The sequence below is a fragment of the Camellia sinensis genome, chromosome 9 (assembly GCF_055761805.1).
Source record: "Camellia sinensis isolate YWXY chromosome 9, ASM5576180v1, whole genome shotgun sequence".
In the NCBI taxonomy this organism is placed as follows: Eukaryota; Viridiplantae; Streptophyta; class Magnoliopsida; order Ericales; family Theaceae; genus Camellia; species Camellia sinensis.
In genome coordinates, this window is record NC_138969.1 from 14,996,591 (window position 1) to 15,013,549 (window position 16,959).

A 16,959-nucleotide genomic window follows, 5' to 3' on the forward strand; every position below is an offset into this window, starting at 1 on the left:
ACAAAAAGTATTAAAGACTTAAATAAAAACAACTAAGTGTTGACTCAGGGCTCTTACTCTTGCCCTCTGTAATTGTTCGAGGAAGAGGGTCGAGGTGGACATCTTCATCTGGGCCAAATTCCCAATTTCCAGAAGCAATGACAAAATCATCTCCAGCCCCCTTGTTGGAGTCTGGGAGGTCGGCTACAATTTTGTACTGGGTAGATCTCGGCTTAAGGTAATAGACAAAACCCCTATCCTTCAGGTCGAGAGGGCACATGGTATAATAATATTGAAGGTCGGCTAGGGTGATTCTGAGGTTTTCCTGCCTAGCTAGGGCTATGATACCGTTAATCACCCTATAGGAATTGATAGTAAGTTGCATGGGGTTCAGCTTGTAGAAATGAAGAACTTCGCGAAACAGGGGATCAAGTGGAAGCCGAAGTCCACATTTGGTGAAAGCTACTATAGGAAAAGGCATTATATGATCTGTGGGCATGATAGTGTCGCTATCCCCAGCTAGCTTAAGGTGAACATCGGCTGGGATAGAGAATTCCTGCCTAAAGTATTCTAGTTTTGTTGGGGTATTTACCCTATGCCTCCACATACCCATCACGTCAACTTACAAAAGAAGAATGTGTTTCAGAAGATGGGCGTTTAGAGAAGGGTTGCAAGAACCTCGGTAAAGAACTAGGAATGGACTGATAAGGCTTGTTTCAGTTTTCCCTAAAAAATTGAAGGTTCTACACACAAATCCCAAGCTAAGGAACTATAAAGAACAAAATCGAAGGCACAGATCTGGGACAGATACGAAAAACAGAAAATAGAGACATAGTTTCAGAATCAAGAACAGTGGCAAGAAAACTGGTAAAATAGTACAAAAGTTCAAGATATAGCCACAATCCAGGATACAAGTAAATCCAAGGCTTCGAACGAAAGCAACAATGACAACAGACAGACGAAAGCTCATGAAAAAATTTTAGAGTGAAAGGAAAGAATCTTACCAGAACAAATGAAGCCGAGGCAATGTTCGCCGAACCCAGAAATCGGTCGCAACAGTGGAGAAAGCTTCGCAAGAATGGGAGATTAAGAACAGTTCCAGAAGGGAGATCGAAGCAATGGCAGATCTGAAGAGGAAAGAGCTTTCAGAGAGAGAAAGAGCAAGAAGTCAGAATGAAAAAGTGAAGGAAAAATAAAGGCAAAGAAGAGTTTTGTCAAAAATTTGAAACGGCGGCAAAATTAGGGCAATTATTACGCCTAGAGCAACGCACGCGTCAGACGGCGCAGACGAATGACAGACAGCTTTCAGGCGCGTCACCGACACGCTCCAATGAAGACAAAACACGTAAAGGGAACAGTTAAATATGCATGACAGCTCATGCGTGTAAAAAAGTACGATTGAAACCTTGTTCTCCGAAGAGAACACATCGGCTGAAAGTGGATTATCTCGGCTAAAACAATTTTTGAGTCATTACTCAGAAAAGGAATATCGAAATATCGGTATAGGTTCCATCACCTCAGAGCGCCGAGGTAATAGAACCTAGGGGGCAGTTGTGAGGATATATTTTCTGAATACCAACACGTGGCATGGTGACGCTGACGTGTCAGCCGAGGTGCCACATGTCCTGGTAGTTACGCCGAGGTGATCTCGGAGTTGCCGAGGTTATCTCCAAAGATATCGGAATCCGAGATAGGCGGATGGGGGACAAGAGTCCTAAGACGAAGAGGGGACTTAACCTAGATAAGGATAAAGCTCTTAGGGAGTTTATCTTTATCTCTTAAAGAGTCCAAAGTAAACATTGATATGAAGTTCATAGAAGTCATACTTCTAGTGGGACTTGGATTGAGTATATTATAAAAGAGAGGCACCCCGTGGGTCTAAGGTATGCAATTTATGTTTTGAGTATTCAGTTTAGCACTTCATTATCTTTGAGAGATATACTGACTTGATCGTCGGAGTGCCCCCGGGTGGAAGAACCACCGCCGGAGCTTTTTCTTTCTGTTACAGGTTGCTAAAGCCATCTATTCTGCTTGTGCTCTCCAGCTGATCACTAAACGGGCAGTGTGGTCAGATTTTCACCCACACAGTATGAATTTAATATTTTTATTCCATCTAAATAATTATAATGATAGAAAAATTAATATAATTTCTCTAAAGTCAAAAGGTAATATCATAACTCAGGAGTGTCAGCCTAATTTACCCTTAAATTTAAAACCATGTCAATGGCACAAGCATCGCGTGAGGCACGCCTGTACAAAAGCGTGTACCACGCCTTCACTTCATTAATTCATTATACATAATATTATTATAATATATGCTGATCACTTTTTTTATTTTATTTGTATCAACTCATGTATATATCAAATATCGTATTAATAATAGATATGAGTAAGTATGATTTATTGCATCAATACAATAAATTGTGATAAAAAACAATCATTTTAAAAATATTGTTTTATATGCATCTTTAATATAAAAATAATTAGAAATAGAAAACATTATCTATCCCTTGGTCAATGTAGGACTATCAAAATTTAAGGGTGAGTTTGGTTGTGTTTTTATTTTCCAGTAAACACAATTTAATTTACTTGAAGTATTTTTAAAAAAAAAAATTAAAATTTTTTTTTCCTGAAAACAAACTATGTTTAGAAAGCACCTAAAAATTCTCTTTGCACAAAGATGAAAAATGATATGAAAATGATGATATTTTAAACTTTTATTGTTTTGTTTCCAAAAACATGAAAAATGACAATGGATAAAATGAAAACCCAACAAAAAAAGAAAACAAAAAAAAAAGAGAAGGTATTTTCTTATTTTTGCTTTAAAAAATGAAATTACAAAAAGAAAACACATTTGATTTTTGGAAACTAAAAAATTTGTTTTCCCCAAGTTTCAAAATACATTTTCACTTCAGGTAATTGGTCAAGTGGTCATGAAGAGAGCACTTCGATGGAATGTGAGGTTTCATATTTGAGTCTATGAAAAGACGTTGATTTGTATTGTAATATAACTACTAACATACTAGTTGTTATCTTGTGTAAAAATAAAAAAATAAATACAATTTGACTTCTTCTACCTCTTTCATCACCTTATGGCACCCATCATTATCGACAACAATTGTCATCTACCATTTTTGGATCACTCACCTACATCAATTACCGTTTGGCCACTTACTGGGTAATCTCTAGTTATACTCTAGCAATCTTCAGCCATTCTACGATGACCTTCGATCTTCTTCTGGTGAATTTCGAAGATCTTCTATAAAACTTTGGTCACCACCTCTAACTACCCTCCACCGCCATCATCACCACTTCTAGCACCCATCAATATCGACAACAATTGCCATCTACCATTTTTGATCACTTACCTATATCAATTATCGTTTGGTCACTTACTGGGTAATTTCTAGTTATAATCTAGCAATTTTCAGTCATCCTACGATGACCTTCGGTCTTCTTCCGGTGAATTCTGGAGATCTTCTGTAAAACTTTAGTCACCACCTCTAGCCACCCTCCACCGCCATCATCACCACTTCTGGCAATTCACTAAGCATATTCCCTAATTTTTGTTCTCATTTTTAAAAATTTCTTATATGTATCAAACAATTTTTTTGTTTCATATTTTTAAAAAATAAAAATATATTTCATATTTTATGTAAATAAAAAACAAGAAACTGAGAACGATATAAAGACACTGAAATTACAGTGAGCGGACTCAATTTTCCAATCCTACTTCCACCACAAAAAAAAAAAAAAGGGAGGGGGAGGGGGGGGTGCCTCTATTATAAAAAACAAGGTTTAACTGCATATTTTATGCCTCAACACTTGCTCTAACCCTGATTGGCAACACTAACCGTTGAGTTGTTGAGATATCCAATTATGTGGGTGTTTGGAAAGTGAGTTTTTTTATGTAGAGTTTTTTAGTTGAAGGATATTATTAGAGAAATTTTTTTTTTATGTTTGGAAAGACAGTTGAATTTTTTTGTGATTGAATGTGATATTTGTGAAAGAAAAAATGAAATGATTATAAAATTTGATGTGATATTTTGTTTAAATTTATTTTTTTAATTTTGTAAAATATTTATCTTGTAATAAAAATAAAAATAAAAATAAAAAAACTCAAAAACCAAGTTCCCAATACCACATCACTTTCCCAAGTTACTCAATTATATAGAAAACGTATTTAGGCCAAGTTTGGCATGTCTTGAAAAAGATAAAAAGTCAAAAAGTCATTATCCTATTTAAGTGATATCATCTTATTTAAGTCACATCACCTTTTTTACATATCACTTCAAACTCAACCCAAACTCAAACCCAATTCATATTTCATAAAAAGTCAAAAAATACACTTATTTAGATCATCTCAAACAACTCCTTAATGTCCCGACGCCCATCATCATACCTAAGTGAGTTACGGTTTGACGAGAAATTACCCCGTCCTTGAAAATGGTCATGTGATTCATCAATAGTATTGTAATCTATAAATAAAGTGAAAATCATGATTTTACATTCGGAGACGAGAAATAGCAAAAGGAGGGAGGTGATTGGTGAGTGATGTAGTTATTTGGGCTGCTAAGGGCATTGAACATTCGTTTGATATAAGTTGAAATAAATTTTTTTGATTAAGATAATTACAAAATGATAAAATAAATTTTTTAATTTAATAAGATAAAATATTATATTTAAATTATAATCATTTTATTTTTTTTTATAAAAATGAAAAAAGTCAAAAAATTTATTCTAAACGAGACTTTTTAGCTTCAGGTTTAAAAAATCAAAAAGTCAAAAAGTCAACTCACATTTCAAACGAACCTGAGTGTTTTTTTATTTTATTTTATAGTAATTTTTCTTGTTTTATAACATTTATAATTTAACTTATTTAGTTTATTTGCTTAAAGAAAATTGTTGTCTCTTTTAGGAAGTGATTTATAAGTTAGTTTGTTGGTTTATTTGGGTCATATTGTCTTTTAATTTTTATACGTGTTTATATAATAAGTAAAAAAGTCAATTTATTTAGTACTTTTCAAAGTAGACACTAGAAAAGCTATTTGATTATGATTTTAAATTAAAATTTATTTAACTTTTGGAAATGTTTGGGATCCCCTTTGGGGATGACCCCCACACTCCCAAAGTGATCTTGGCCCTTCATATATGTATGAGACCCATATTATGAGTAGTTTATATTTATAGGGGTCTTGTGGGGTGGGGTCTTGTGGGGTGCTCTTAACTTTTTTAGCTTATTTGAACTCAAAAAATTCTTATAATTTGACTCATAATGATATAATATAATAAGTGTCAACTTTTAATTTGTTACATATTCAATGATATAAGATTTAACTCTCTTACCATATTATTGGAGGTAAATGTCAAATTTTAAATATGAATGCCAAAATCAAAGTAGGGAGATTCTAACCAAACAAGTTAGTAACAATTCATTTAGCATTATACTCTCTCAAAATATGATCAATTTTCTTAAATTCATTGTAGCAATAAGAGATTGGAAAAATAACCATAAGGTAGTCCCTTGATCAAGGTTCTTGCATCTCACTACATTTAAAATTTTCCACTTTATATTTGTTTGTAGTCCATTTTATATTGTTGGATTTGATATATATTTGTGGCAATATAATTTGTTGATTGTCAATTTGGTGTAATTTTCATTATATTTTAAATATCAATTTAATATATTTTCAAGATAATTACAACTAGTCATTTCAGAATATTCCTTCTATTAAGTGATTGCACCAAGTCTTCTTTGGCTGGCTATCCCCTCCCCTGTAAATCATCTTTTAACAATTCCAAAAAAAAATATATATATATAATTAAAATGGTGCATCAACATGATTGACTTTTTGTAAAAAAGAAAAGTGGGACAATTGGGGAAAATGATTGGCAACAGTGTGTCTTTTGTCTTGATGCTCTTAAATTAAATCCTAGGTGTACATGTTGAACTATCATGACTGAATTTTTGTATTTGTGTTTTTTGGGTGCATCATGATATCATGATGGATGTCTTTTGGGTGTTTGGGTTGGCCCAAAACCCAGGCTTGGCCATGGGCTGGGTGGTTAGCTAGTGAGAGTGAAGTATAGCCCATAGAGATGGGCTCAGGCCTTTTATCCTCTCAATAATGTTCAATATGTTTGGTTGTACTTTTTTTTTTGACGCGACAAAATTTTCGGTTATGTTTGTTTTGTTTTTAGAAATAATTTTTTAATAAAAATAAATATTAAAAAAAACTGAGAATTTTTAAAAATTATTTTAGACTCCCCAAAAAATAAAACTATATAAAAATGATCAATATTTTTCATTTTTTAATTTTTTACACCAAATTATGTTTTAAATTTTTAGATTTTTTTTTGAAATGTTTTGCTGAAGTAAAATGATATACAAACCCATTTTCTAGACCTATTGATGTGTAAGTGATATGATTAGTTAATGTTTAAAGAAGATGGAAGAGAGAGAGTATTACCTTTAATATATTAATTAATTGACCTCGTTTGGCAAGTGACTTTTTTATCCAAAAAGTCAAAAAATACTAAAAAAATAAAAAAAACAACTCATACCAAAAAGTCAAAGATTCTATTTTCTCTCTACTTTTTACACATCTTTTTGCAAAAAGCCAAAAAGTCATCCCAAACATACTAGTTTTTTTTACATCACATTTTAGCCAAAAAGCTAAAAAGTTACTAAAAAAGTCTGTTCGCAAACGAGGCCGATGAAAAATGAATATAATTTTTAGGGCTATTTTGGAAAGTTTGTTAAAAGTCAGCGTTTTGGCTTTTTTATTTTCTTAAGTCATATCACTTCTGTAATTTTTTGCACATTTAAAAAAAAATAAAATTAAAAAATCAGCTTTTAAAGTTTGGAATAACAAAATATGTTTGGTTTCAATTTTCTGAATTCAATTTTTTAAAAATTGAGTTTTTTGTTTTTTGTTTTTCATATTTTTTTATTTTTAATGAATATTTTTAAAATCTTAAGAATTTTTTTTTTTACTTTTTAGATACAGGTGTATCTAAAAAGTAAAATATTTGTAAAAAAATATTTTAAAAATCAATAAATATACAAGAATATAAAAAATGTACTGAATTCTTGTAATTTTTTTTTTTGTATTTTTGGTATTTAGTGAATTTTCTAAAGATTTTTTTTTTTCACAAATATTATATTTTTAAAGTGTATTTTTGTTAGATGTATCTAATTTTTCTAAAAAAATCTTAGAATATTAAAAATAATCAATAAAAATAAAAAAATATATAAAAAATAAAAAAAAATTAATTTTCTAAAAACTAAATCTTAAAAATCCAAACCAAACAACCTGAATTCTCTTTTGCTGAAAACCAAAGCCTTCGTATTTTGAATGGAACAATATATTTGACTTTGGTGTCACTATGTCTATTGAAAGTTGATTTTATTGGCATGACACGGCAGATTTAAGGGTGTAAAAATGACCCATGGTCTGTGGGTGATTCGAAATCCGACCGCGGCTTGAGATGGGTTTGGCCTAGTTACGCTCAGGCCTAGAATCCTAGGTTTGGGCCTAGGCTGTCATTTTGAAACAAAACCTATCAGTCTGCTCAAAGTCCACTCAAAGCTCGGCTCGAGGCCTAGTGTCATTTTTGGTGAAAAAAGAATAAATTTTTGATGGAAAAAATAGGAAAAAAAATATAAAAAAATGTTGAGGCTTACCCATGTCCAAGCCCGTCTGAGGCACGAATACCCCTTGGGCCTGGGCCTAATTTTTTGGCAGGTAAATTACGCAAACACCCCTGGGGTTTGGTCCAATTACATCTCATTCCCTGACATTTTGAAAATTATATTCTCACCCTTATGGTTAATAGTCACATTTCACAAATCCTCTACTTATATAAAATGTAACAATTCGTAGTAGAAAAACATAAGAAATTACATTGAAAAAAAAAAAAAAAGGTAAAGCTAAGGAAAGGGAACACAAAAAAATAAACGAAGTAAAGCAAAACAAGAAAAGATATAGTATATGAGTTCAATGTCTTCATTCCGTCTAAGGGAAGTTAGTGTAATTTCTCAAATGTCAGGAGTAATATGTATTAAATCTAAACCTCGAGGAGTGTAAGTGTTATTTAACTTTTTTAGCCTGTAGGTCGACTTAACTCGACCTGAATTTTAGCGAGAGCCCACGCAACCCAACATGGGCCGTCTCAAGCCCAGGCCGGCCCAAATTTACACCCGTAGGTAGATCATATTTTTTTATATGATTTGTCGCATTGGGAAAATTATTATTTGCTCTTAAAGTAAGTTGAAATGATGTTTTAACTTGATTTTAATTAGTTGAATTACTGAGACCCATCACCTTTCTAACCTTTTTAGGAGACAATGAGACATTTATCTCTCAATGAATAGTGTGGAGTAATGTTCCAAGACCAACTAATAAAAGTTAAAGTACAAAAAACTAACCTTTTTATTTATTATGAAAAGACGTAAAAAAAGTTAAAAAAATTATATGACTCTAATAAATAAATAGTCAATAAAAGCTTAGTAAAAAAAAAAAAAATCAATAAATAATTTATTTATAATATTACCAAATGAACCCTAAGTTTTCTTTCTTTATGTAAAAGTTTGAAATCTTTTTAGGCGGATGTGATTGGGAATTGTTTATGTTAACGGATGAAGCTTTCTTTTTCTTTTTTCTTTTTTCGTTTTTTTTGGGTAAGTGGAGAGAAAGATCATTTTTATTAATAAATTATTAATTTAATTAATAATTATTGGAAAAAACATCAATAAATCTTAAGTTTAGATAGTTTGAACCATATAGTCCTATCATTTATTTGGTAGACTGAAAGGTCCTAAGTCAATATTATTTACACTTAAGCCCACAAATGTAACGTGTGGGTTGGTTATTTGGAGGGATAAATTGGGTGTTTAAATGATGTTGCAGTTTCCAAAATGTCCAAAAGCATACTATAACAATTTCTTTCTTTTCCTTCCATTGTGAACAAAATGAAAGCTCAAAAATTAGAAATTCAACGTTTCCTTGTAGATGTTGTAGTGTTGATCCTCATTTTGTGTGAGTTGAATTTTGGATTTGGCAATGTTGCACCTAGCATTCTTTATTTCCCAAATAACATTACAGAACCCATTCAAAACCCTATAAAATCCAAAAACCCCTTCTAGCAAATTTATAGAGTTGAAGCGGCGTAGGCACTGGGATATCTAGGAGTGCAATTAACATTGTCGACGTAACATCGACAATTTCACATCAATTTGTCGACGACAACGTTGATCGTGTATTGGTGCGATGACAACAGGTATGGATGTCTTCGATGTTCCTTTGGTTGTTTGTGGAAAAATACGACATCAAGGTCGATGTTTGAAATGAGGTATTGTTTAAATGGTGTATAATGTGAGGTTTTAGGTAATGTTAACATCGTAGTTTTAGGGGTTACCAATGGCACCAAATGTGATGTTGTGCATGTACGTAATGTGACAGACGCATAGTATTTTAGTCAATGTTTGTATGATTGGTTGGGTTTCGTGTAATGTTACTATTTTCACGAGTGTGGGGGTCATTAGTGATTGCAAATGTGATGCTGTGCATGTGTACATGTATATAATGTAACCGACACATTGTTTTTATTTAATATTGTTATGATTGTTTAGATCTCTTGCAATGTTAGTATTGTTAGGGGCCAAGGAGGATAACATTAATAATGTAACACCAAGTAGACAACATCAACAATTCCCGCAATCACTCCACGAAATCCCTAAAAAAAATGAAAATGTTAAATCATACCTTATTCACATACACCCAAATCCCAAAAAAACATCAAAACCAAATCTCAAATAAGAACAAATTAACAAATAAACTTTAATATTACTAAATCAAATCAATAACACATACTACAAATAAAAAGGATTAATTGGTTTATAAAAAAACATGTAGGACTAAATGGACTAACATTTTTCCAAATGGGATTTATGAGTAATTTTTCCATAATTTTTAATAATGTTATAAATATATTTTAATTAATAATTGTAATAATTTTTTATTGCATAGGAAAGTAGTTACAATTTTTTTTTTGTTAATTCAATTAAATAAAAAATTGTAACCAAAAGAAATTTTTAATTTTCAAAATTATATAGGATAATCAGTACTTTAAGCAAATCCCATCAAATGTATTTGTAATTTATCCTTAATTTTTTAGCCATGACCAAATGAAGTGTAATTGGACATGTGTTTCTTTGCCCTATCTCATTTTAATAATTTGAATTATTTATTTTGTTGACTTCTAAAATGTTTGTAAATTTTTTATATTTATTTGATAATTATAATCTCATAATTTTATGATGTGAAGAAGAAATTTCAGTTTTATTTTTTATTTTTTATTGGTAAGAGTAAATAAAAGAAAATGATTTTTTTTTTTTGTGATGCATTTAAATGAGTTTTTTTAATTTTTAATTTTATTTATTTTTATTTTTAGAGCATTTTTGGGCTTGTCCAAATTGTCTGAATTTGTATATACCAATTAACACATTGGTTATTCGGGACGTCATTTGGTCACTCATCTAGGTGGATGTTGGTTGATACGCTGGTTGACAAGAGTGACAATTATGGTTGACAAGGGTAACGACGGTCATCTAAGTAGTCATCCAACTTACGTAATTCGGCCAAGTCCAAATTCAGTGAATCAATCATTATTTTTTTTTTTCATATTCTAAAAATCAAACTATTTATCCAAGTAACTCATTATCAAATTTTTATTAAACTAGCTTATTTTTAAAAAAATGCAAGTTCAAAATGCGATGTAATTTCATATTGACATGATCAATTGATGCGTAAATGTGAGTCATGTCAATATAATACCACATATTCGTATTTTTAATTTACAATTTAAAAAAATCAATTAATTTAAATAGTTTAATTTTTTTGGAATACAAAAAAAAAAAAAAAAAAAAGCTCGCATTTAAATTCCCTCTCAAAAGAGGTGTTTGGGTGTGGAGTATTGAATCCACACGTGCCGTCCGGACAAGAATACGACCGTTGCATTCGCACATTTGGGGGATTCCTCCTCGGTATCTCTTCCTCTTCTTCTTCATTCTCCATATTCAAATTTCAAATTTTCAAAAAATGCCAATAAAGCAAGCAAAGCTGCCACAGTGGTCACTTTTCTCTCAAAATCTCAGAAAATTCCATGGGAGCGTCTCAATTCCCATCTCCCCAAACCCTCAAAATCTGAATCAATCACCCACATTATTATTCTCTATTTCAATCACTACCTCCACTTCAAGGTTCAAACCCTCTCACTCTATCCATCTTCTTTAAATCATCAACATCTTGGGTTTTAGCTTTGATTAAGAACAACCCAAGATGTTATCTTTCTTGCCATTAACCTAACTTTATTTGGGTTCAAGAAAAAAGTAGGCTTTGACAGTGAAATAGCTTAATTTTTTTAGCTTCATAACTCCAAATCACTCAAACCCAGCTTCTGATTTCTTATTTGCTTTGTTTAGAGAAACACATTATTGGAGAGTTTTGCAGAGCTTGAAATTTTGAATTCTGGAGGTTTTGGGAGAAAACCCAGTTTTATGGGTTTTAGAACTTGAATGCTGTCATATACCCAGCTTTATCAGCTTCTGAGTTCTTATTTGCTTTGTTTGGAGAAACCCATTCTTGAGGGTTTTGCAGAGCTTGAAATTTTGAAATCTGGGGTTTTGAGGAAAAACCCATTCTTTTGGGTTTTAGAAATTGAATGCTGTCATAAACTATCAAATTAAGGTAAGTTTTCGACAACATTAGATGGGGATATAGTTCTGTTTGTTACATCTTTGTGTCTTGAAAACAGTACTGTTTTTATATTTGGTTTCTGAATTTGAAGGGTTTAAGGCTGTTCAAGAACATAGTCATATAGATTGATACAGTTTGTTCACAATGAGGGAAGAAAATCTTTCTGAGAATCGAGTTAAAGCAACAAAGTTTGCTGATCAAAATCAGATACCAAAGGGAAACAATGCTAAGAGCAACAGTAATTCTTCAAAGCCGCGGTCTTCGTGGGGGTCTCACATTGTGAAAGGGTTCTCAGGAGAGAAAAAAAATAAGTTGCAGTCCACTGTTCCAACCAAGAAAGTACCACCGCTCGCAAGCTTGAACGTTGTGCACGACAAGAATCTATTTGTGCCTTCACATTCACGGGTGAAGCGGTCTCTTATTGGGGATTTATCATGCTCTGTCAATGCCACACAAGTTCATCCTCACTCGCTCCATAACCATAGGACCAAAGCTCCTCTTGGGTCTCGCGATTTGTTCCTCGAGCTAGATCATCTGAGAAGCTTACTCCAAGAATCAAAGGAGAGGGAATTCAAGTTGCAAGCTGAGTTATCAGAATGTAAGAGGAACCCAAAAGTTTTGGACCTTGAAAGAGAGCTGGAATTGAAGAAGAGTGAAATTGACAACCTCGTTGAGAAAGTTGGTTTGATAGAATCTGAGAAATCAAGCCTCAATGAACATTTGATCTCTCTAACTTCTAGTTTAGATAGGCAGGTGGTGGATATATCAAGAAGGGAAGAACATGAAATTCCAAATGCATCGGCTTTGAATAATCTTGAGATGGAGGTTGTCGAGTTGAGGCGCCTGAACAAGGAGCTACAGCTTCAGAAGAGGAATCTTGCTTGTAGGCTTACATCCATGGAATCCCAGCTGGCCACCCTTGCAAAATCTTCTGAGGTATATCATTCTGTGCTAAGTTGTCCATGTATTTGCTTGTTTTATGTGTAGTTTTTATTTGGTTGGTTGCTCAGAAAATGCAGGATAGAAAATAAATTTAAATTCTGAGTCCCCTTTTTCTCAATTGTTTTAATTTCCCTGAAAATCTTGTTGCTTCTGTTGGGTTTGTAGAGGCTGTTGATGTAAACCCTAGCAATTATATTGCTGTCTTCACAAGTAGTCCCATTGTATTTTTCTCTTCTTTCTTTATAGTGGAACTGGTCTGAGTCGTGGATATAGGCAATTTTGCTAAACAACCTGAATTTTCTTGTTTGTGATTGATTCTTCTTGCTATTGTGGGTTTATTCCACAAGAAGTTCATATCAACTAAACCAATAGTAGTGACAAAAGGCGTAGTTTTCTGTTCCTTCAATTCCTAGTAATGAACATTTTGTGTTTTGAAACTTTGGTTCTGCATTTTCTCGGCAACTGCATTGATTTTTAATGATTTATTATAGGCAACGAAATTTAGCTTGTTAAATATAACTGATTTTCTTTGTAATCCATTCTTGCATTCATTGATTTTGTCTTAACTTTCATCAGAGTGACATTGTTGCGAAGATAAAAGCGGAGGCTTCTATGCTAAGACTTACAAATGAAGATCTGTCTAAGCAAGTCGAAGGTCTACAAATGAGCCGTCTAAATGAGGTTGAGGAGCTTGTCTACCTGAGGTGGGTCAATTCATGTTTGCGAAATGAGTTGCGCAATGGCTCAATTATGAATTCTGACAAGGCATCAAGTCCCCATTCGAATGAGAGTAGTGAATCTGTTAACTTTTCTTCTTGTCCTACTGATGAAATCTCCGAATATAGTAGCACCAAGAGATGCAATCTGATTAAGAAGTTGAAGAAATGGCCTATTACTGAAGAAGATTTGTCAAATTTAGAATGTCTGGACAATGTCTTAGATAAAAGTTGGATTGATTCGCAGAGTCCAAGAAGAAGACACTCCATATGTGGATCAAAATACTGTGCAGAAGACTTGATATTGAGTAAAAGAAGGCAATCTGAAAATTTTATTTGCTCGAATGAAATTGAAAAGGAGGTGGAGCCCCTTGCTACTCAAAAGTATGATTTGGGTATAATTCAAAAGCCCCAAATGTTTAGCAACTGCCAAGAAATCACTAAAGTATCAGCTTCTTTAGATGTTGAGAAACGGGCATTGCGGATAGCTAATCCTCCTCCAAGGCCTTCTTCGTGTGCTGTTTCTAATGGACTTAAGGAAGATGGACCCGCTCAAATTCCCCCACCACCTCCACCTCCTCCTCCCCCACCACCTCCTCCTAAGTTTTCTGTTAGAGGTTCCACAGGATTAGTGCAACGAGCCCCGGAAGTAGTTGAGTTCTACCATTCACTCATGAAGAGGGACTCTAGAAAAGATTCTTTAAATGGAGGAATTTGTGATGCCCCAGATGTTGCAAATGTTCGTAGTAGCATGATAGGTGAAATTGAGAATCGGTCTTCACATCTGCTTGCGGTAAGTGCTTGCCATTTTCTTGTTCCTTTTGAAAAATGTATGATCAAGTAGCTAGGATATTCAAAATGAGAGGATGATATGAAAACAATGGGTGTTTTTGAACTTTTTATTGTTTTTGTTTCCAAAAACTCAAAAAATGAAAATGATGTCAAGTGGGCCCTTACCTTTTCATTTTCTCACAATCTCTAGGAGTTCAGATGTAGTGAAAAAAAAAAAATTATGTTGCATTTTGTTGTAATCCCAATAGCTTGATCATTATCCTTTGTGCAGATAAAGGCAGATGTTGAGACTCAAGGAGAATTTGTAAATTCATTGATAAGAGAAGTCAATGATGCAGTTTTTCAGGGCATTGAAGATGTGGTGGCATTCGTGAATTGGCTTGATGACGAACTTTGCTTCCTTGTAAGTTGATCATCAGTATAACTGAAATAGCTATTAATAAGAGCTTCCTCTTTCAAAATATTTTTCACCAAAATTCTGAAAATCTTGAGCAAATTATTTGAGTGGGTTTGTTTCGATAATCTCTAAGAAATAAATGGTTTATAAAAGAAAAAAAAATTAAATCCTTCTTTTTAGTCTTATATGCACAATTTGTAAGAGTAAATTTTCCTTTTAACATTCTTCAGAAGACCCAGAGATCATTGAAACCATGGTGCTATGTATTTATGATATTGTGTATATGTAGCACTAAGAGAGCTTTATCAAGTGTTTTAGCAATCTTACCAGGCTTGTTTTTCCTTGAAGGTGGATGAGAGGGCAGTCCTTAAGCATTTTGATTGGCCAGAGAAGAAAGCTGACACGTTGAGAGAGTCAGCATTTGGGTATAGAGATCTCAAGAAGTTGGAGTATGAAGTTTCTAACTACCAGGACAATCCTCAATTGCCATGTGACATTGCATTAAAGAAGATGGTCAATTTGTCCGAGAAGTAAGAAAACCTTATTCTTCTATCAGCTTTTGGAACATCTCAAAGTTTGTAGCATTTTTGTATGTGTATATTAGTATATATTAGTTTGTTAATTTTTCTCGAGTATATGATGAATATCCCCTTCCCACTTCCAGGATGGAACGAACTGTTTATAACCTTCTCCGGACAAGAGAATCGTTGATGTGCCATTGCAAAGAGTTCCAAATTCCTACAGATTGGATGCTTGACAGTGGAATAGTAAGCAAGGTACACTCATTATCTGTCACTTTTCATTTCTTAATTTTTATTTTGAACCCTAATATTAAAAGTCCATTAGATCATTGTCAAAATTATTGCATTTGGCAGCCTAAATTTTCTGTACTGTATGATTATTAAGTCCATAGAGCAGATTGGATAGAAAAGGAAATGTGCATAATTTACGGATTTTCATGGACTCTGATGATTCTTTAACTCAAGCCTCTCAGAACTTATAACCTGTTTATGTCATTTTCATTTTGAGATCTGGACATACAAAATAACATCCCTCTTGATGCATCTTTATGATGGTATATTTACACTCCCTTATTGACAGGATTTCCCAAGAAAAAAAGAAGAAATTTCAAGTCTGATGGTTTGTTGTATAATTTGTTGGCAGATAAAGTTTGGCTCCGTAAAATTGGCAAAGAAGTACATGAAAAGGGTGGCTATGGAACTTCAAGCAAAGGGGACATCGGAAAAGGATTCTGCCATGGATTATATGCTACTTCAGGGAGTTAGATTTGCCTTCCGAATACATCAGGTTCTTGAAATGACAATACTGTATATACAATTCTGTTTTGTTACCATTTAGTTGCTACAATTACACAAGGACTGAGAATAGACTTATAGTGCCGTGTTTTCCATGCAACCAAAAAAGAAGAGAAAGCCTATGCGCGCAAAAAAATTTCACATAATGGGATACAGATTCGAGACAAAAGGTGGGCCTCACATGTGAACCCCTCTTATGTGGATTCCACACCTTTGTCTCACATCTGTGAAAATTTTCTGTATTCCTAGCATAGCTGAACAATGAATCCAAGTGATTACAATTTGTTTCTTTCTATTAAGCCTTAAGCATAGTTTTCTAACCACACGCATTCACTATATTACCCAAACGTGTTATATTTGGTATTAGCCGCCAACCCCATTTGATTGAGATACAAGGCTTAGTTTGGTTATATTGTAAGATCAAACTGATCTTCTTTTTCTTGTTTTGTGCAGTTTGCTGGAGGATTTGATGCAGAAACAATGGCGGCATTTGAGGAGCTTCGAAATCTTGCCCTTGTTCTAAGCAAAAAGTAAAAGTGGGGGGGAGGAGACGATCAGGCTTACCATCTCAGTAAGCAATCATGTAATATACAATAGAACGTTACAAAAATGCAATGTGTGCAATTTTGGTGATCGAATGTGGGTTTTTTTGGCTGTTTTTAAACTATGCACGTTTGAGTTTGGTATTTGCAGGAGAAAATTTTGTACAGAGGTTTTGAAATAGGCAACTCAGTTAAAAGCTTGATGAGCGAAACTGCTTTTGCTGAAAACATTATATATATATAACTGTTTCTTTGCCATTTTCATTCTGCAAGACTTTTTTAAGCATTAATTTTTGGTTCTGAAAACAAAGGGTAATATAAAAAAAGTGGAAAGATGGTAAAATAATTTGAAATTCATACATTTTTTTTGCACAAATTAGTGCATGAGATACTTGTTCTCTCATGCTAACCTGCCATGTGTAAGATCAAAGACACGCACCTTACCCCTTACCCCTTACCCAAGCTTTGACAAGATGTTACATGGTTTTGGGCAAAATTTAATCCTAAAAACTGGTT

At 33.2% G+C, this 16,959-nt stretch overlaps 1 protein-coding gene across 1 annotated transcript; it reads left to right on the plus strand.

Moving 5' to 3' along the window:
• Window positions 1–11,116: 11,116 nt before the first annotated feature.
• Window positions 11,117–16,707, plus strand: LOC114315635 (protein CHUP1, chloroplastic). The gene is made up of 7 exons (XM_028262245.2): window positions 11,117–12,674; window positions 13,257–14,189; window positions 14,460–14,591; window positions 14,934–15,115; window positions 15,250–15,361; window positions 15,750–15,893; window positions 16,355–16,707. The coding sequence occupies exons 1-7, from the start codon at window positions 11,883–11,885 to the stop codon at window positions 16,433–16,435; spliced, it is 2,376 nt and encodes a 791-aa protein (XP_028118046.2). The 5' UTR covers window positions 11,117–11,882; the 3' UTR covers window positions 16,436–16,707.
• Window positions 16,708–16,959: the final 252 nt, after the last annotated feature.